This window comes from Lampetra fluviatilis, chromosome 1 (assembly GCF_964198595.1).
Source record: "Lampetra fluviatilis chromosome 1, kcLamFluv1.1, whole genome shotgun sequence".
NCBI classification, from domain to species: domain Eukaryota; kingdom Metazoa; phylum Chordata; class Hyperoartia; order Petromyzontiformes; family Petromyzontidae; genus Lampetra; species Lampetra fluviatilis.
In genome coordinates, this window is record NC_136275.1 from 3022607 (window position 1) to 3036442 (window position 13836).

General features: G+C 47.8%; 1 protein-coding gene across 3 annotated transcripts in view; it reads right to left on the reverse strand.

The window, feature by feature from the left end:
• Positions 1–8133: 8133 nt before the first annotated feature.
• LOC144951450 (activin receptor type-1-like) overlaps positions 8134–13836 on the reverse strand; it is a 49423-nt gene continuing 43720 nt past the window's right edge. For all 3 annotated transcript variants that reach the window (XM_078881763.1, XM_078881833.1, XM_078881881.1), the window contains 3 exons: positions 13488–13685; positions 13107–13237; positions 8134–11811 (listed from right to left, as the gene is read on the reverse strand). In XM_078881763.1, coding sequence (XP_078737889.1) covers positions 11677–11811; positions 13107–13237; positions 13488–13685 — 464 coding nt within the window. In that variant the 3' untranslated portion in view covers positions 8134–11676. The remainder of the gene's footprint in view (positions 11812–13106; positions 13238–13487; positions 13686–13836) is intronic.

Here is a 13836-nt window from a genome sequence, read left to right on the forward strand (position 1 = left end):
TTTTTTACTTTTTTACCATTTCTTGTTTCATTGTGTGTAATGTTTGAGATTAGGGATTAATACAAGTACAACCATAACCACAATCATATAAACAGAAATCTATGCATTGATTTATATGAAGACAAGTCCAGATATTGTGGCCAAGGTTTAGCAAATTGTTGTTCTTATTTACATATCAAAGGAATTATTATTACTTTTTTATATTTTTATAGCAATATATTGGGGGGGGGGGGAGACATTTTGAGCATATTTGAATATTATATTTACGGCCTTGGTGGGCACCACAGTGAACAGACAAGACGAGTAGTCATAAACAGAGACCGGGTTCCATCACAGCTGTGTGGGCCGACGCCCCCCTCCCCGCACCCTGTGAGCGGGCAGGGCACGACGTCCACCCCCTTCCTCCTCGTCGGCCGCTCTCGCCGGGCCCCCCGCCGATCGGGTGATTGCCCCCCCCCCCCCGCGCGCCAGCTCTCTGAGGGACATGGCTAACTGGCTGGCTCACCACCGCCCGAGGTTATCTCGCACACGCCCACGTACACCACCACACAAGCGAACGCGGAGGTGTGCACGTGCGCACCCCTGCAGGCGCGTATTTCGCACACACGCGCGTAACCACACGCGCCCCTACGGGCGCTTATTCCGCGCAAAGGTTAGCACTAAAGAAAACGGCGGTATTAATATGCACGCGCACCCCTCCGGGTGGCTAAAACCTAATTCGCAGCACACATAGGCTAATGCTAAAGGGCTGTATGAATTTGTACGCACGCGTAGCTGTTAATGCTATTGTCGGTGTGTAAACACGCTGTGTAAACGCCGGTGAGCGGGTTTATCGCCCCCCGCCCGCGCCCTAATTACTCGAGCTGCACACTGCAGGCGGTAACACGCTCAAATTACCAGCACCGCGCAGATGTTCCCCCCACACACACAGAAATCACACTGCACCGATCCTCTGAACTAAAGTTTATTACCGGCACAAATACATTCTACCTGGGGGCTGGTGGTGATATTTCGTGGGAAGAGCTAACTCTGCCTTCGAACCCAGTTGCTCAAACATCTTACCACATACGTCGAAGCTGGACTCACGGCGTCCCACGGACGCTGAGTCGGAGGGAGGAGGACGAGAGAAGACTTTACCTATCACTGTCTCGCAGCAGCACTCGCTGGCATCACACGGATGCTGTGAGCGGCCCGAAGAGTCAGGACGGCAGGAAGAAGGTCTTGACTGCCCGGAGGTTGAAGACAAGAGAGCTAATCGTCCCAGGGCTCCCACCTTTATTCTCTAAACTTCAAAGGCCCAGAGGGACGTCGCGCCGCGCAACTAATCATGCCCCTACCTTTCGATATTAAACTGATGCCCCGCCCTTACCTGGAGCGTTATTTTCCATTACGCCTCGACCCATTGTCTACGCGCCCGCCATCCTCCTTCCGGATTCAGCCGGTTTGGTCGGTGTTGCTGGATCCAGGGCTTTTACCCGTCCCCGTCTGCGCCGCCCGCATGCTATTTCTGCCCTGGCCCCTTCCCCTGTGCTGTGAGCATTCTCATTGCGGTTAGCCCGGTGAGTTTCTGTGCGCCCATACAATTTTAAGACAATTTAGGGGCACCGCAATGTAACCTGTCCTGCGAGGGTCGGCCAATCTCCTGGCACCAGGAAACCATGGGATTCTTCCTCTAGGGGCCCTTTGGATTAAAACCCGATGTGCCAGGCACCCCCCGTCAGGACACTAAGTGGGTGCGCTGTGTGCGGGTGTGTGTTTAGTGCGGGGGCCGGGAGGGGATCACGGCATTTGTGGAGTTGCTCCGTGGTCGTGAAACCACATAGCCCCCCGAGGTGCCCGTCCCCGTCCCGCGTTGACTGGAGCACCTCGCCTGGGCTGCTCCAATCAGGTAGCACCTCGTTGCCGGTTTCAGAGGCAGTGGCTCCACTGTCCGAGGCTCCGGCGGTGGTCTCCGTCTCCATTCCAGAGGCGCCACCCATCCTCGGGCGTCCGCTGGCTTGGGAACAAACTTAGGGGCGGAGGGGTTTAAGTGCCGCCGCGCCCACCGCCTCCTTTCCGGGCCGGGGTCCGCTGGGAACCCATGTATGGCGTGAAGCTGTCGGGTACGTGGGGCATGGGGGGCGTGGGGATTCCGGAGATTTGGGGTACCCGAAGGGCGGGTGCCTCTCCCGCCAGGGCCGCCCTCCATGATTTTAGTCGGCGGAAATTGACCACCGTCTCTCGGCCCCTCTCCCCGTCCTGGATCAGTACCGTCCAGGTGGAGATCTGCAGCACCACAGTCCAGGGTCTGTGCAGTAGGTGGTCAGCTTCCCCACATGTCTGGCCCCTACGCGTGGGGTATGCAGCCATACCTTAGAGCCCGCCGAGTAGAAGGGGGGCTCCACACGGGGGCGGGCGCCCCGCTCTTGCCGCTGATGTGCGGCCTCCCCCTGTTGGTAGGCCCGACCACGTGCTCCCCAACAGGTGCTCCACGGGCTGGCTCTCTTCCTTCGGTTGTGGTGGGGGCATGCCGAACAACAGATCTGCCGGTAGGCGAGACTCCCGACCAAACATCATTCAGAAGGGGGTCTGCCCAGTGGAGGTGTGCACCATGGTGGTGTAGGTGAACAGAGCGTAGGGGAGGTATTCGTCCCAATCCTGATTGGAGGCCGCCATACGTTTGAGCTTCCCGGCTAAGGTCTGGTTCATGCGCTCCACCATACCATTTTCCTGGGGGTGGTATGCCATGGTTCGGTCCTTCTGGATTTTGAACTCCAGGCACAGCACCTGAAATACACTCTGCCTCGAACTCACTACCCTGGTCAGTAATGACTCGTTCGGGGATCCCATGTTTAAGCACGTAATGCTCCACAAATGCCCGGGCGACCACAAGGGCTGTTTTATCGGGGATGACCACTGCCATTGGACAGCGCATGAAAGCGTGAAATACTCTACCGCTACGAGAATATACCGGTTGTCTCAGTGGGATCGCAGGAATGGCCCTTGTAGGTCGACCCCAACTATCTGGTTCGCCCGGCTGACGCAGAACGGCCTCAGGGGCACCTGATACCGCGCCGGTTTCTGCCCACACTCTTGACAAGCGCGGCAACCCTGTACCCAGGAGGCCACGTCTTGTGCCAATTTGGGCCAGATACTGGCGACGCAGGGTCTCCCGAGTGCGCCGTTCCCCATCATGGCCCCTGAGCGGGTGGTCGTGCACCAGCCATAGCAGCTGGGGCCGCACCTAGGCGGGAACACAGATGCACCCCGGCTGCCTGGCTTCGGTTAGTTCCCGCACCACCCCGTTCTTTACACACAACCGGGCGTACAAACCACTCCAGGGTCCCTGTATGGCGACTTTTTCCTCCCGCAGGCCCACCTCCACCGCCGCCAGGTCCGCTTGCGGGGAGCGCTTCTACAAAGTCGGCTGCCCGTCCATCCAAATGCATATTCAGCTGTTGTAACGCTTGCGCTTCCGTCCAGCCGTTAATATCTTTAGCACACGTGAGGTTCCGGGCAAACGATTTCCATGATGGAATCCCTTGTCCGGTGAATACGTATCGTACCTTCGCTTGGTGTGTGGCGCCTCTCTCCCTTGGAGGCGTTGGGGGTCGTACCACTTCTTAGACTAAATTGTGGGGGCCGACGTCCGCCTCCCCGCTCCCTGCGAGCACGTGGGGCGCGACGTGCTTTCACACACGCACACGTAAACGCGCGCCAGTGTCGGCGGCCGTGTATGTTTTAATACACGCGTGCCTCACACACACGCTCAAATTACCAGCACCACGCCGAGATTCCCCCCACACGCAGAACTCACACTGCACCGATCCTCTGAACTAAAGTTTACCGGTGCAAATACACCCTACCTGGGGGGGGGGGGGATATTTCGCGGGAAGAGCTTAGCCTAACTCTGCCTACGAATCCAGTTGCTCAAACGTCCTACCACGTACCTTGGAGCTGGACTCACGGCGTCCCACGGATGCTGAGAGAGTCGGAGGGAGGACGAGAGAAGACTTGACCGATCACTGTATCGCAGCAGCACTCGCTGGCATCACACGGATGCTGTGAGCGGCTCGAAGAGGCAGGACGGCAGGGAGAGGGTCTTGACCGCCCGGAGGTTGAAGACAAGAGAGCGAATTGTCCCGGGGCTCCCACCTTTATTCTCTAAACTTCACAGGCCCAGGGAAACGTCGCGCCACGCAGCCAATCATGCGCCTACCTTTCGATGTTAAACCGATGCCCTGCCCTGACCTGGAGCGTTATTTTCTGTTACGCCTCGACCCATTGTCTACGCGCCCGCCCTCCCCCTTCCGGACTCAGCCGGTTTGGTCGGTGTTGCCGTCCTGCGGAGGACATCTCCGCGGGGGGTCCAGGGCTTTCCCTCCCTCCCCGTCTGCTATTTCCCCCCTGGCCCCTCCCCCCGTGCTGTGAGCGCTCTCATTGCGGTTAGCCCGGTGAGCTTCTGTGCGCCCATACAATTTTAAACCAATATTAGGGGCACCGCAATGTAACCTGTCCTGCGAGGGTCGGCCAATCTCCTGGCACCGGGAAACCGCGGGACTCTCCCTCTAGGGGCCCTTCGGATTAAAACCCGATGTGCCAGGCACCCCCTGTCAGGACACTACGTGGGTGCGCTGTGTGCGGGTGTGTGTTTAGTGCGGGGGCCGGGAGGGGATCGTGGCAACCACACAGCACATGAAATTGAACTACTGGACGACGACCAACAATGAATAACAGCACTATCCCGCGCTCATTACATTGATTAGATTACACGGCAGAGTATTAAAAAGATGGATGCACTTTGGCTAGCGACTTAACGAGTGCATGCTGTATGCATTGCTGTTATGTAGAGCAAGTTGCGTTCGTTATGAGGATTTGTGTGTGACAAAGTGATGACCACAGCCAATCCTACCCACTATGCTCTCTGGGAACCCATTGCATGCCGACAAAATGCAGCATTTCATATTCTTCCCTGCATTACAGAAAATGTCTGGCGCACAGGCAGAGCCACGGAGACCCATGGATGTGGCGGAATACCGCTCATCGCATGTCGGGGTCCACTGCATTAGTGACCCTTACAACTTACGCAGCACAGCTTTTGAAAATGTCAACATCTTAAGTGAGTTTGGTTCCAAAAGGCTCCCCACACAGCTCGTGTCCCTGTCATACCCCTGGGCTCCTTATACATAAACACCTGCACACAATACAGTATATAAACACATAAGCACTCCTGTATGTGTGTCATCTATATGACGGAGCACACTCTGATATTGATCATGAGAGATATGAGCACTGCCAGTATAAGTAATACGATCTTGTTTTTATGCCAAATGTCCACACAGCTGATCATTGCAAGAGTTAAATCTAAAACTCTTTAACACAGGTCACAAAAGTTCATACTTAAACTACGACACATGGGCATATTTTGCAAAAACAAGCGAGAGTGCGTTGACCCAGAGGTGAAGAGACATCAATAACAGCTCAGGACAACCCCAAAAAAAATACACCATGCAACTTTGTGTTAAGTTTAATACATTCAAGTTAGCAGATGTTTACAAAAACATTTTTTTTAATGCACAAACTGTTTGTACAGTTTTATTCTTTTTGTTTATACTTATTCATTTATTTACTTTACTTATAAGCATTAGCAATATTGAAGAGATAACATATCCATAGTTTTTGGGTACCGATACTGAGCAATTATTCGTTGCGGTAACTACCGAACAATTAATATCATTCTCTCTCGCAGCTTGGCATGTATCGGGTCAGTTGTCTTGGACGCTGCAGGTGCATGCAGAATGTACAAAATTGTAACGCTATTGTACAATTTTTGGCAAGCCTAAACGTAAAGTGTTCACAATCTCGCGGAAGTCAGCCACAAATAATAATGCACGCAACTGCGAAATTCAATGCCACCAAATGAACTCGACTGTATGCACCAGAGGTGGGACAAAGTCATTGTTATGCAAGTCCAAGTCGAGTCGCAAGTCATCAAATTCATGACTCGAGTCTGACTCGAGTCCAAGTCACATGACTCGAGTCCACATCTCATAGGTGGGACAAAGTCATTGTTATGCAAGTCCAAGTCGAGTCGCAAGTCATCAAATTCATGACTCGAGTCTGACTCGAGTCCAAGTCACATGACTCGAGTCCACATCTCATAGGTGGGACAAAGTCATTGTTATGCAAGTCCAAGTCGAGTCGCAAGTCATCAAATTCATGACTCGAGTCTGACTCGAGTCCAAGTCACATGACTCGAGTCCACATCTCAGAGGTGGGACAAAGTCATTGTTATGCAAGTCCAAGTCGAGTCGCAAGTCATCAAATTCATGACTCGAGTCTGACTCGAGTCCAAGTCACATGACTCGAGTCCACATCTCAGAGGTGGGACAAAGTCATTGTTATGCAAGTCCAAGTCGAGTCGCAAGTCATCAAATTCATGACTCGAGTCTGACTCGAGTCCAAGTCACATGACTCGAGTCCACATCTCATAGGTGGGACAAAGTCATTGTTATGCAAGTCCAAGTCGAGTCGCAAGTCATCAAATTCATGACTCGAGTCTGACTCGAGTCCAAGTCACATGACTCGAGTCCACATCTCAGAGGTGGGACAAAGTCATTGTTATGCAAGTCCAAGTCGAGTCGCAAGTCATCAAATTCATGACTCGAGTCTGACTCGAGTCCAAGTCACATGACTCGAGTCCAGATCTCAGAGGTGGGACAAAGTCATTGTTATGCAAGTCCAAGTCGAGTCGCAAGTCATCAAATTCATGACTCGAGTCTGACTCGAGTCCAAGTCACATGACTCGAGTCCACATCTCATAGGTGGGACAAAGTCATTGTTATGCAAGTCCAAGTCGAGTCGCAAGTCATCAAATTCATGACTCGAGTCTGACTCGAGTCCAAGTCACATGACTCGAGTCCACATCTCAGAGGTGGGACAAAGTCATTGTTATGCAAGTCCAAGTCGAGTCGCAAGTCATCAAATTCATGACTCGAGTCTGACTCGAGTCCAAGTCACATGACTCGAGTCCACATCTCAGAGGTGGGACAAAGTCATTGTTATGCAAGTCCAAGTCGAGTCGCAAGTCATCAAATTCATGACTCGAGTCTGACTCGAGTCCAAGTCACATGACTCGAGTCCACATCTCATAGGTGGGACAAAGTCATTGTTATGCAAGTCCAAGTCGAGTCGCAAGTCATCAAATTCATGACTCGAGTCTGACTCGAGTCCAAGTCACATGACTCGAGTCCACATCTCAGAGGTGGGACAAAGTCATTGTTATGCAAGTCCAAGTCGAGTCGCAAGTCATCAAATTCATGACTCGAGTCTGACTCGAGTCCAAGTCACATGACTCGAGTCCACATCTCAGAGGTGGGACAAAGTCATTGTTATGCAAGTCCAAGTCGAGTCGCAAGTCATCAAATTCATGACTCGAGTCTGACTCGAGTCCAAGTCACATGACTCGAGTCCACATCTCATAGGTGGGACAAAGTCATTGTTATGCAAGTCCAAGTCGAGTCGCAAGTCATCAAATTCATGACTCGAGTCTGACTCGAGTCCAAGTCACATGACTCGAGTCCACATCTCATAGGTGGGACAAAGTCATTGTTATGCAAGTCCAAGTCGAGTCGCAAGTCATCAAATTCATGACTCGAGTCTGACTCGAGTCCAAGTCACATGACTCGAGTCCACATCTCAGAGGTGGGACAAAGTCATTGTTATGCAAGTCCAAGTCGAGTCGCAAGTCATCAAATTCATGACTCGAGTCTGACTCGAGTCCAAGTCACATGACTCGAGTCCACATCTCATAGGTGGGACAAAGTCATTGTTATGCAAGTCCAAGTCGAGTCGCAAGTCATCAAATTCATGACTCGAGTCTGACTCGAGTCCAAGTCACATGACTCGAGTCCACATCTCAGAGGTGGGACAAAGTCATTGTTATGCAAGTCCAAGTCGAGTCGCAAGTCATCAAATTCATGACTCGAGTCTGACTCGAGTCCAAGTCACATGACTCGAGTCCACATCTCAGAGGTGGGACAAAGTCATTGTTATGCAAGTCCAAGTCGAGTCGCAAGTCATCAAATTCATGACTCGAGTCTGACTCGAGTCCAAGTCACATGACTCGAGTCCACATCTCATAGGTGGGACAAAGTCATTGTTATGCAAGTCCAAGTCGAGTCGCAAGTCATCAAATTCATGACTCGAGTCTGACTCGAGTCCAAGTCACATGACTCGAGTCCACACCTCTGGTATGCACACTCAATAACGAAAGCCAGTAATGATTAAGCTGGGGATTTATGCGTAACAGCATGCTAACAATACCGAGTCAGCTCAAATCCGTGATACGTTAAATATAGTAATAGATACGGGGTTGATTAACTAGTCTATGATAGATGCTACACTTAACAATATCTGAAAAAAATTGAACTACATACGGGAGAGGTAATATAAAAAGATGTTTTCTGGAAAGACTTGCCATAAAACAAGATACTGTACGTTATTATGTAGAATGCGTTTAAAGACACTTCAAACAACTAAGACATGGGATTCTAGCGGTATTATGTACGATTAAAATGAATTGATGGGATCAATGATAACAGTTTCCCAATTAGTGTAATATTCGATACTTGAAACAGTACATTATGTACATGAGTGTCGTGTTCATTAAACCTTTTAATGTCATGTACTCTTAAACGTCCTAAATGAATGAAATAACCGTTTTTGTGAATACACACACACAATGGGGCATATGACCTATTTATATTTACTATGAAATCTGAAAATATCTGAAAATCTGATTCTATGTATTAAAAGTTTGTTTTAATATACACGAACAGATAGAATTCAAGTCAATGCATTGTTCACAAAAGGATTCAGTTTGTCAACAATCCGTTGTTATTCTTTTAAACAAAATCAGTGTACAGCACATAAGAACGCAAACATAAAACAACATCACTATTCTTCCTGCTCAACGGGGTGTCCATGTGTGTATTGATTAGGCGCTGCCACTGCTAAATCGAAGCATTCGTAAGCATCGCCAGCCTATTCTCTTACTTGGATTGCTTAAAGCTACACTGCTCGGTGACCATCTCTCGTGGATTTACTGCGCTTTACAATAAGAATGTGTTGGGTGCAGTGATTAATATCTGCATTGACACAGTGCCTCAATGTGTAACGACCCAGAATAAAAGATACAATGGTACTTCTAAGTTTTGCACAAGCCCCTCACGATAACGAACGGTACCCGACCAACTACAACATCCCGTTATTCAAGAGGCTCTGTCATTCTTTAAATGAGACATTTGCTCTCCCAGCAACCCTTTCCAAATAATTATCTAGGCAATGATGCTGGTACTACTATATTGTTTTACAAGTACAAATTGGTAATAAAACAATTACAACCACTTGCAACGACTTAAAGTGTTAATGCAGTTTATGCAGTTGGATAAAGGTCCAAAAACCTAAATAAATACCACCACAAACCCAAGATATTAAAGATTGACTAAATACCATCTATGAACATCGAGTTCTCAATTAAATAACAAGTCCATTCGTGAACAAAGATTACCAATGTAATGGAAACACAGCAATTATTTTTGCAGTTAGATCTACAGTACCTATACTCAGTCCCTTTGAATATTTGCATTTCATAAAATGCAACATGTAGTTCTTGGAACTGGTCTGCAAGCTTGCTGGAGAGATGCACATCTCAAAACAAAGAGGTTTCTTAAAGAGAAGTCAACCCACGTGTCGACTCACACTTTGTATCCAATCCAAACAAGGACTGCTTCATTCAGCAGACAAATAAATGTTTTTTTTGTTATAAAACTCGAAATTTAGATTAATGTCTGGGTTGTGTCTTGCATTCTAAAACATGAAATCTGCATTTCAAGATTTTAATAGAATATCACTGTTATGAATGGACATGACTTAAGTGCATCGTCATCACCGACTCTTTGCGTCATCCCTTCCTTCGCGACCATCCAAATACATTAGCTCTTTCATTTAAGCGCACTTCCAAGTCAAGCAGCACGCACACCCTCCACACGTGCTCGTTATTTAGTTATTTTTAATCTGCGGGTGCAGGGCGCCCTCACAATCTTGAGAAATGATCCCTGACCAATCTCCCACAATCTCGTTGCGTGGTGGCCCACCCCTTCACGCTCTCCAGCTCAGTCCCGTGTGCATTTCCCACTTGGCGCCGTGGGGTCTGTCCCTTCTCGAATGCGTACTTCGTTTGGCCCGCTCCCTCCGCCCCCCCTACGTGCTCTCCACACTCAAGTCTGGCCTGGTCCCGACTTCTGTCCTGATTAAACCCTATTCCAGCCCCCTCCAACAACCGCCATTCGCCACTAAGTGGCGGTGACGTCACCACGACGCTTGTGCCAGGCCATGTGCACCTTGAGGCCAGCCCCCTCCACACACACACACCCTTCAACGATGTCTCCTCCGAATCCGCCGCCGTCTTTCTCTCAACTGCCCCCCCCCACTCTCTTCTCCTGCCACTCCGTCCAATCCCTCGAGCCAATTATATCTTTCGATTTAAAGCTTTCGTGACTGCAGGGATTCATATTCTTGGATCTTTCGGTAAAGTCACGTAGAAAGGAAATAATACAACAATACAATTCTCACGACGTTTCGGGCACAACACAAGCAGCCGTCCTCAGGTGAAGAACAGAGCTGACGGAAAGACAGCGTCCTTCTACGTGACTTTACCGAAAGATCCAAGAATACCAATTATATCTGTTTTGTTTTTGCATTCGTCTTTGATTAACCTCTTTTTTTCTCTCTCTCTCACACCAAGCATCGTTAGCAATTAACACGGGTTAATTGAGAACGCTACATTTTTTTAATGTAAGTTGCATTATTCATGAGACATCCACTTATTTTGATCTTCCAGTGACCAAAAACCACATTACTGACTTTTAAACTAGGCAATTACGTGTAGTCCACAGGTGAATTGTAATTACAAAGCGAGAGGTTATTCCACAGGTGAAACAAAAGCTTTGAATAGGATAATATGTTTAACGCTAATTTGGATTCAACACCCTGGGGTTGTGTGCTGCACGGTATTAAATCCACTATCACAATGCATTGCATTATCCTAATCTACTAATTACAAACAAAATCATATACATTGACTTTACTCAAAAATACACACCTTCGCAATGTTTAAAAGGACCTTGCTTTGCCACCTTTCAAGTATACAGGTTATAGGTACTGAAAGCACACACGACAGGATTCCTTCTCAGGAAAATTTTTTGGACAAAAAAAATATTTTGTACAGCCTTGTGTAGCTATTCAAGTGGTGCATGACATCTGTTACAAACTCTACAACGCAACATATCATAAACCGTACACATTTTTTTGCTATAAAGTTCGGCCTCCTCCCCCTTTCGTTACTTGCATTCTCTTCATTCCTATGCAAACTTTTCAAGAGACAACAATCCAAGGTTGAACTTCGATACTTGGGGAGAAATCAGGGAAGCATATAATTTCTGTTCGAGAAAAAAAAAAACTTGCATTTCTTTAAAGTAACATGAACTGCATTCTGGCACAGGGTTGACGGAAAATGCAATTTAAACACTTCCAAGACTTTCGAATCCCTGGGAGATACAAAAAGCTCATTATTGTGGAATAAAATGCAAAGCCACGTTTGGCTGTATGTTTTTGAAGTTTTCGTTGTTCTAATGTTCAACAGTCAGCCTTGCTTTTGTCAAGACATCCAGAGATTTTGGCCAGGGTTTTCTTGATGCGGAGGGCAGTCAGGCGGGCCGATGGATTTTGGTACCAACATTCCTTCATCAGTTTGGCCAGCGCTGTCAGGCTCTACGGTAGGAGAAGAAGGGAATGAATGGTATATACGCGCACACACACACAAACACATGCAGACTCGCACACATGCATGCACGCAGAGAACGTCAGAATGAAACAGCTCCATACAAAGCAGTTTATACAAACCGAATGATCCGGGATAAAAATTATTTTAAAAGAACAATTAAATTCACACGTTTGATATGAGATAATGTCTGTCAATTACAGTAAAACCTTGGATTGCGAGCATAATTCGTTCCGGAAACGTGTTTGTAATCCAAAGCACTCGTGAATCAAAGCACTCGTATATCAGTTGTAATCACGTGACGCTCGGCATACAAAGCGTATACACGTACTACTCGTATTGCAAGACCTCGCTCGTTAATCAAATTTATATTTATTTAAAATAATTTGCTCGTCTTGCAAAACACTCGCAGACCAAGTTACTCGCAATCCAAGGTTTTACTGTATACTTCTGTTTACAATTATGGTGGTACTCTTTGGTTCTTTCAGTAAAGTCACGTAGAAAGAAAATTAATTCAATAATAGACTATGACGTTTTGTTGTGTGTCTCTCTCTCTGTTTGTCTGTGTTGTCTCTCTCTGCTTGTGTGTCTGTCTGTGTGTCTCCGTGTCTGTGTTTTGTCTCTCTCTCAAATGTAGTTCTACCTGATGACGGTTGCTTGTGTTGCAATCGAAACGTCGTACTCTATTATTTAATTAATTTTCTTTCTACGTGACTTTACCGAAAGAACCAAAGAGTAATTCCTGCAGTCACGAAAGCTTCAAATCAAATTATGGTGGTTTTACATAACATACTTTACATTACCAGAGAAATTAATGTTACGTGTTTCAATCCCAATCAGGGATCAACACAGCCCATCATCCCTCAAGGGTCGATAGAATGAGCACCACTTCTGTGGGAAGTCAACACCATTTGACCTATGTGTGGCCACACCACAGGAACGATTCACGAATCCCAGTAGAAATGGGCATCATCCCCACACTCATTTGAGTTGGGGGATGCTTTGACTTCTGAATATTGAACAGGTTACTGCAATATAATACACGGATGACCAGAAAAGGAAACTAATTCCTTGTTCTTCTTGGTTCTTTCGGTAAAGTCACGTAGAAGGGAAGTAATAAAATAATAAAAATAAAACATAATAAAATAATTCTCACGACGTTTCGACCACAACACAAGCAGCCGTCCTCAGGTGATTGAATCCCTGCAGTCACGAAAGCTTTAAATTGAAATTTAATTCCTTGTTGTGCAACTTCAACTTGTATCTACAAAATGTGTGGGTTTACCGGGTCAGAGAACCAGCGGTTGGGGATGTTCGGTCGTTGCTGCTCCACACAAACCACCTTCTTCATCTCATCGAAGCTCGGATCGCTGGGCACTGCGTCATGGAAGGGCACGCGGTATTCTTCCGCAATGCCTAGTGAGAGTATTAAACAAAAAACAAACTCTTAATTGAGTAGCATAATTAAGATATGCTAAACGTAGCGCTTTTGAGTAGATTCAAAATATAGGTAGAGTACAAACATGTTTAAAAGCATGTTTGTATGCTTTTAAACAATAGAGGCACACAAAAAGTAAAAATTTTAAGCCAATTGGTCTCATAAAATCTGAAGGGAAGAAGCAAAGTGATTGCTTGATCGTGCACGGTGTGTGTGTGTGATACGCACCATTACTGAGAGTACGGCGCGCGATCTCCCAGAGAACAAGCCCCAAAGCCCAGATATCGGCACGCTTGTACGCATCAAAGCAATCTGTCTGTAGCGTCTCGTCCAACACCTCTGGCGCCATGAACCGCACCGTGCCCACACGTGGGTTTTGCCCAATGTCCAGCCGGCTCCACTCCTGCGAATGCATCACAGCGAGGCCTGCGGGCGAAAGCACGTTACATACGTCACATCAACGCCCGACTTGCGCGCGATTTTTCAACCGTCTATTCCTTAAAGGGTCGTGGTGGGGGTGCCACCGATGCCTCGGCCGTCAACTCTCTGCACTTCCCCGTGTCCTTTGCAGTCCATG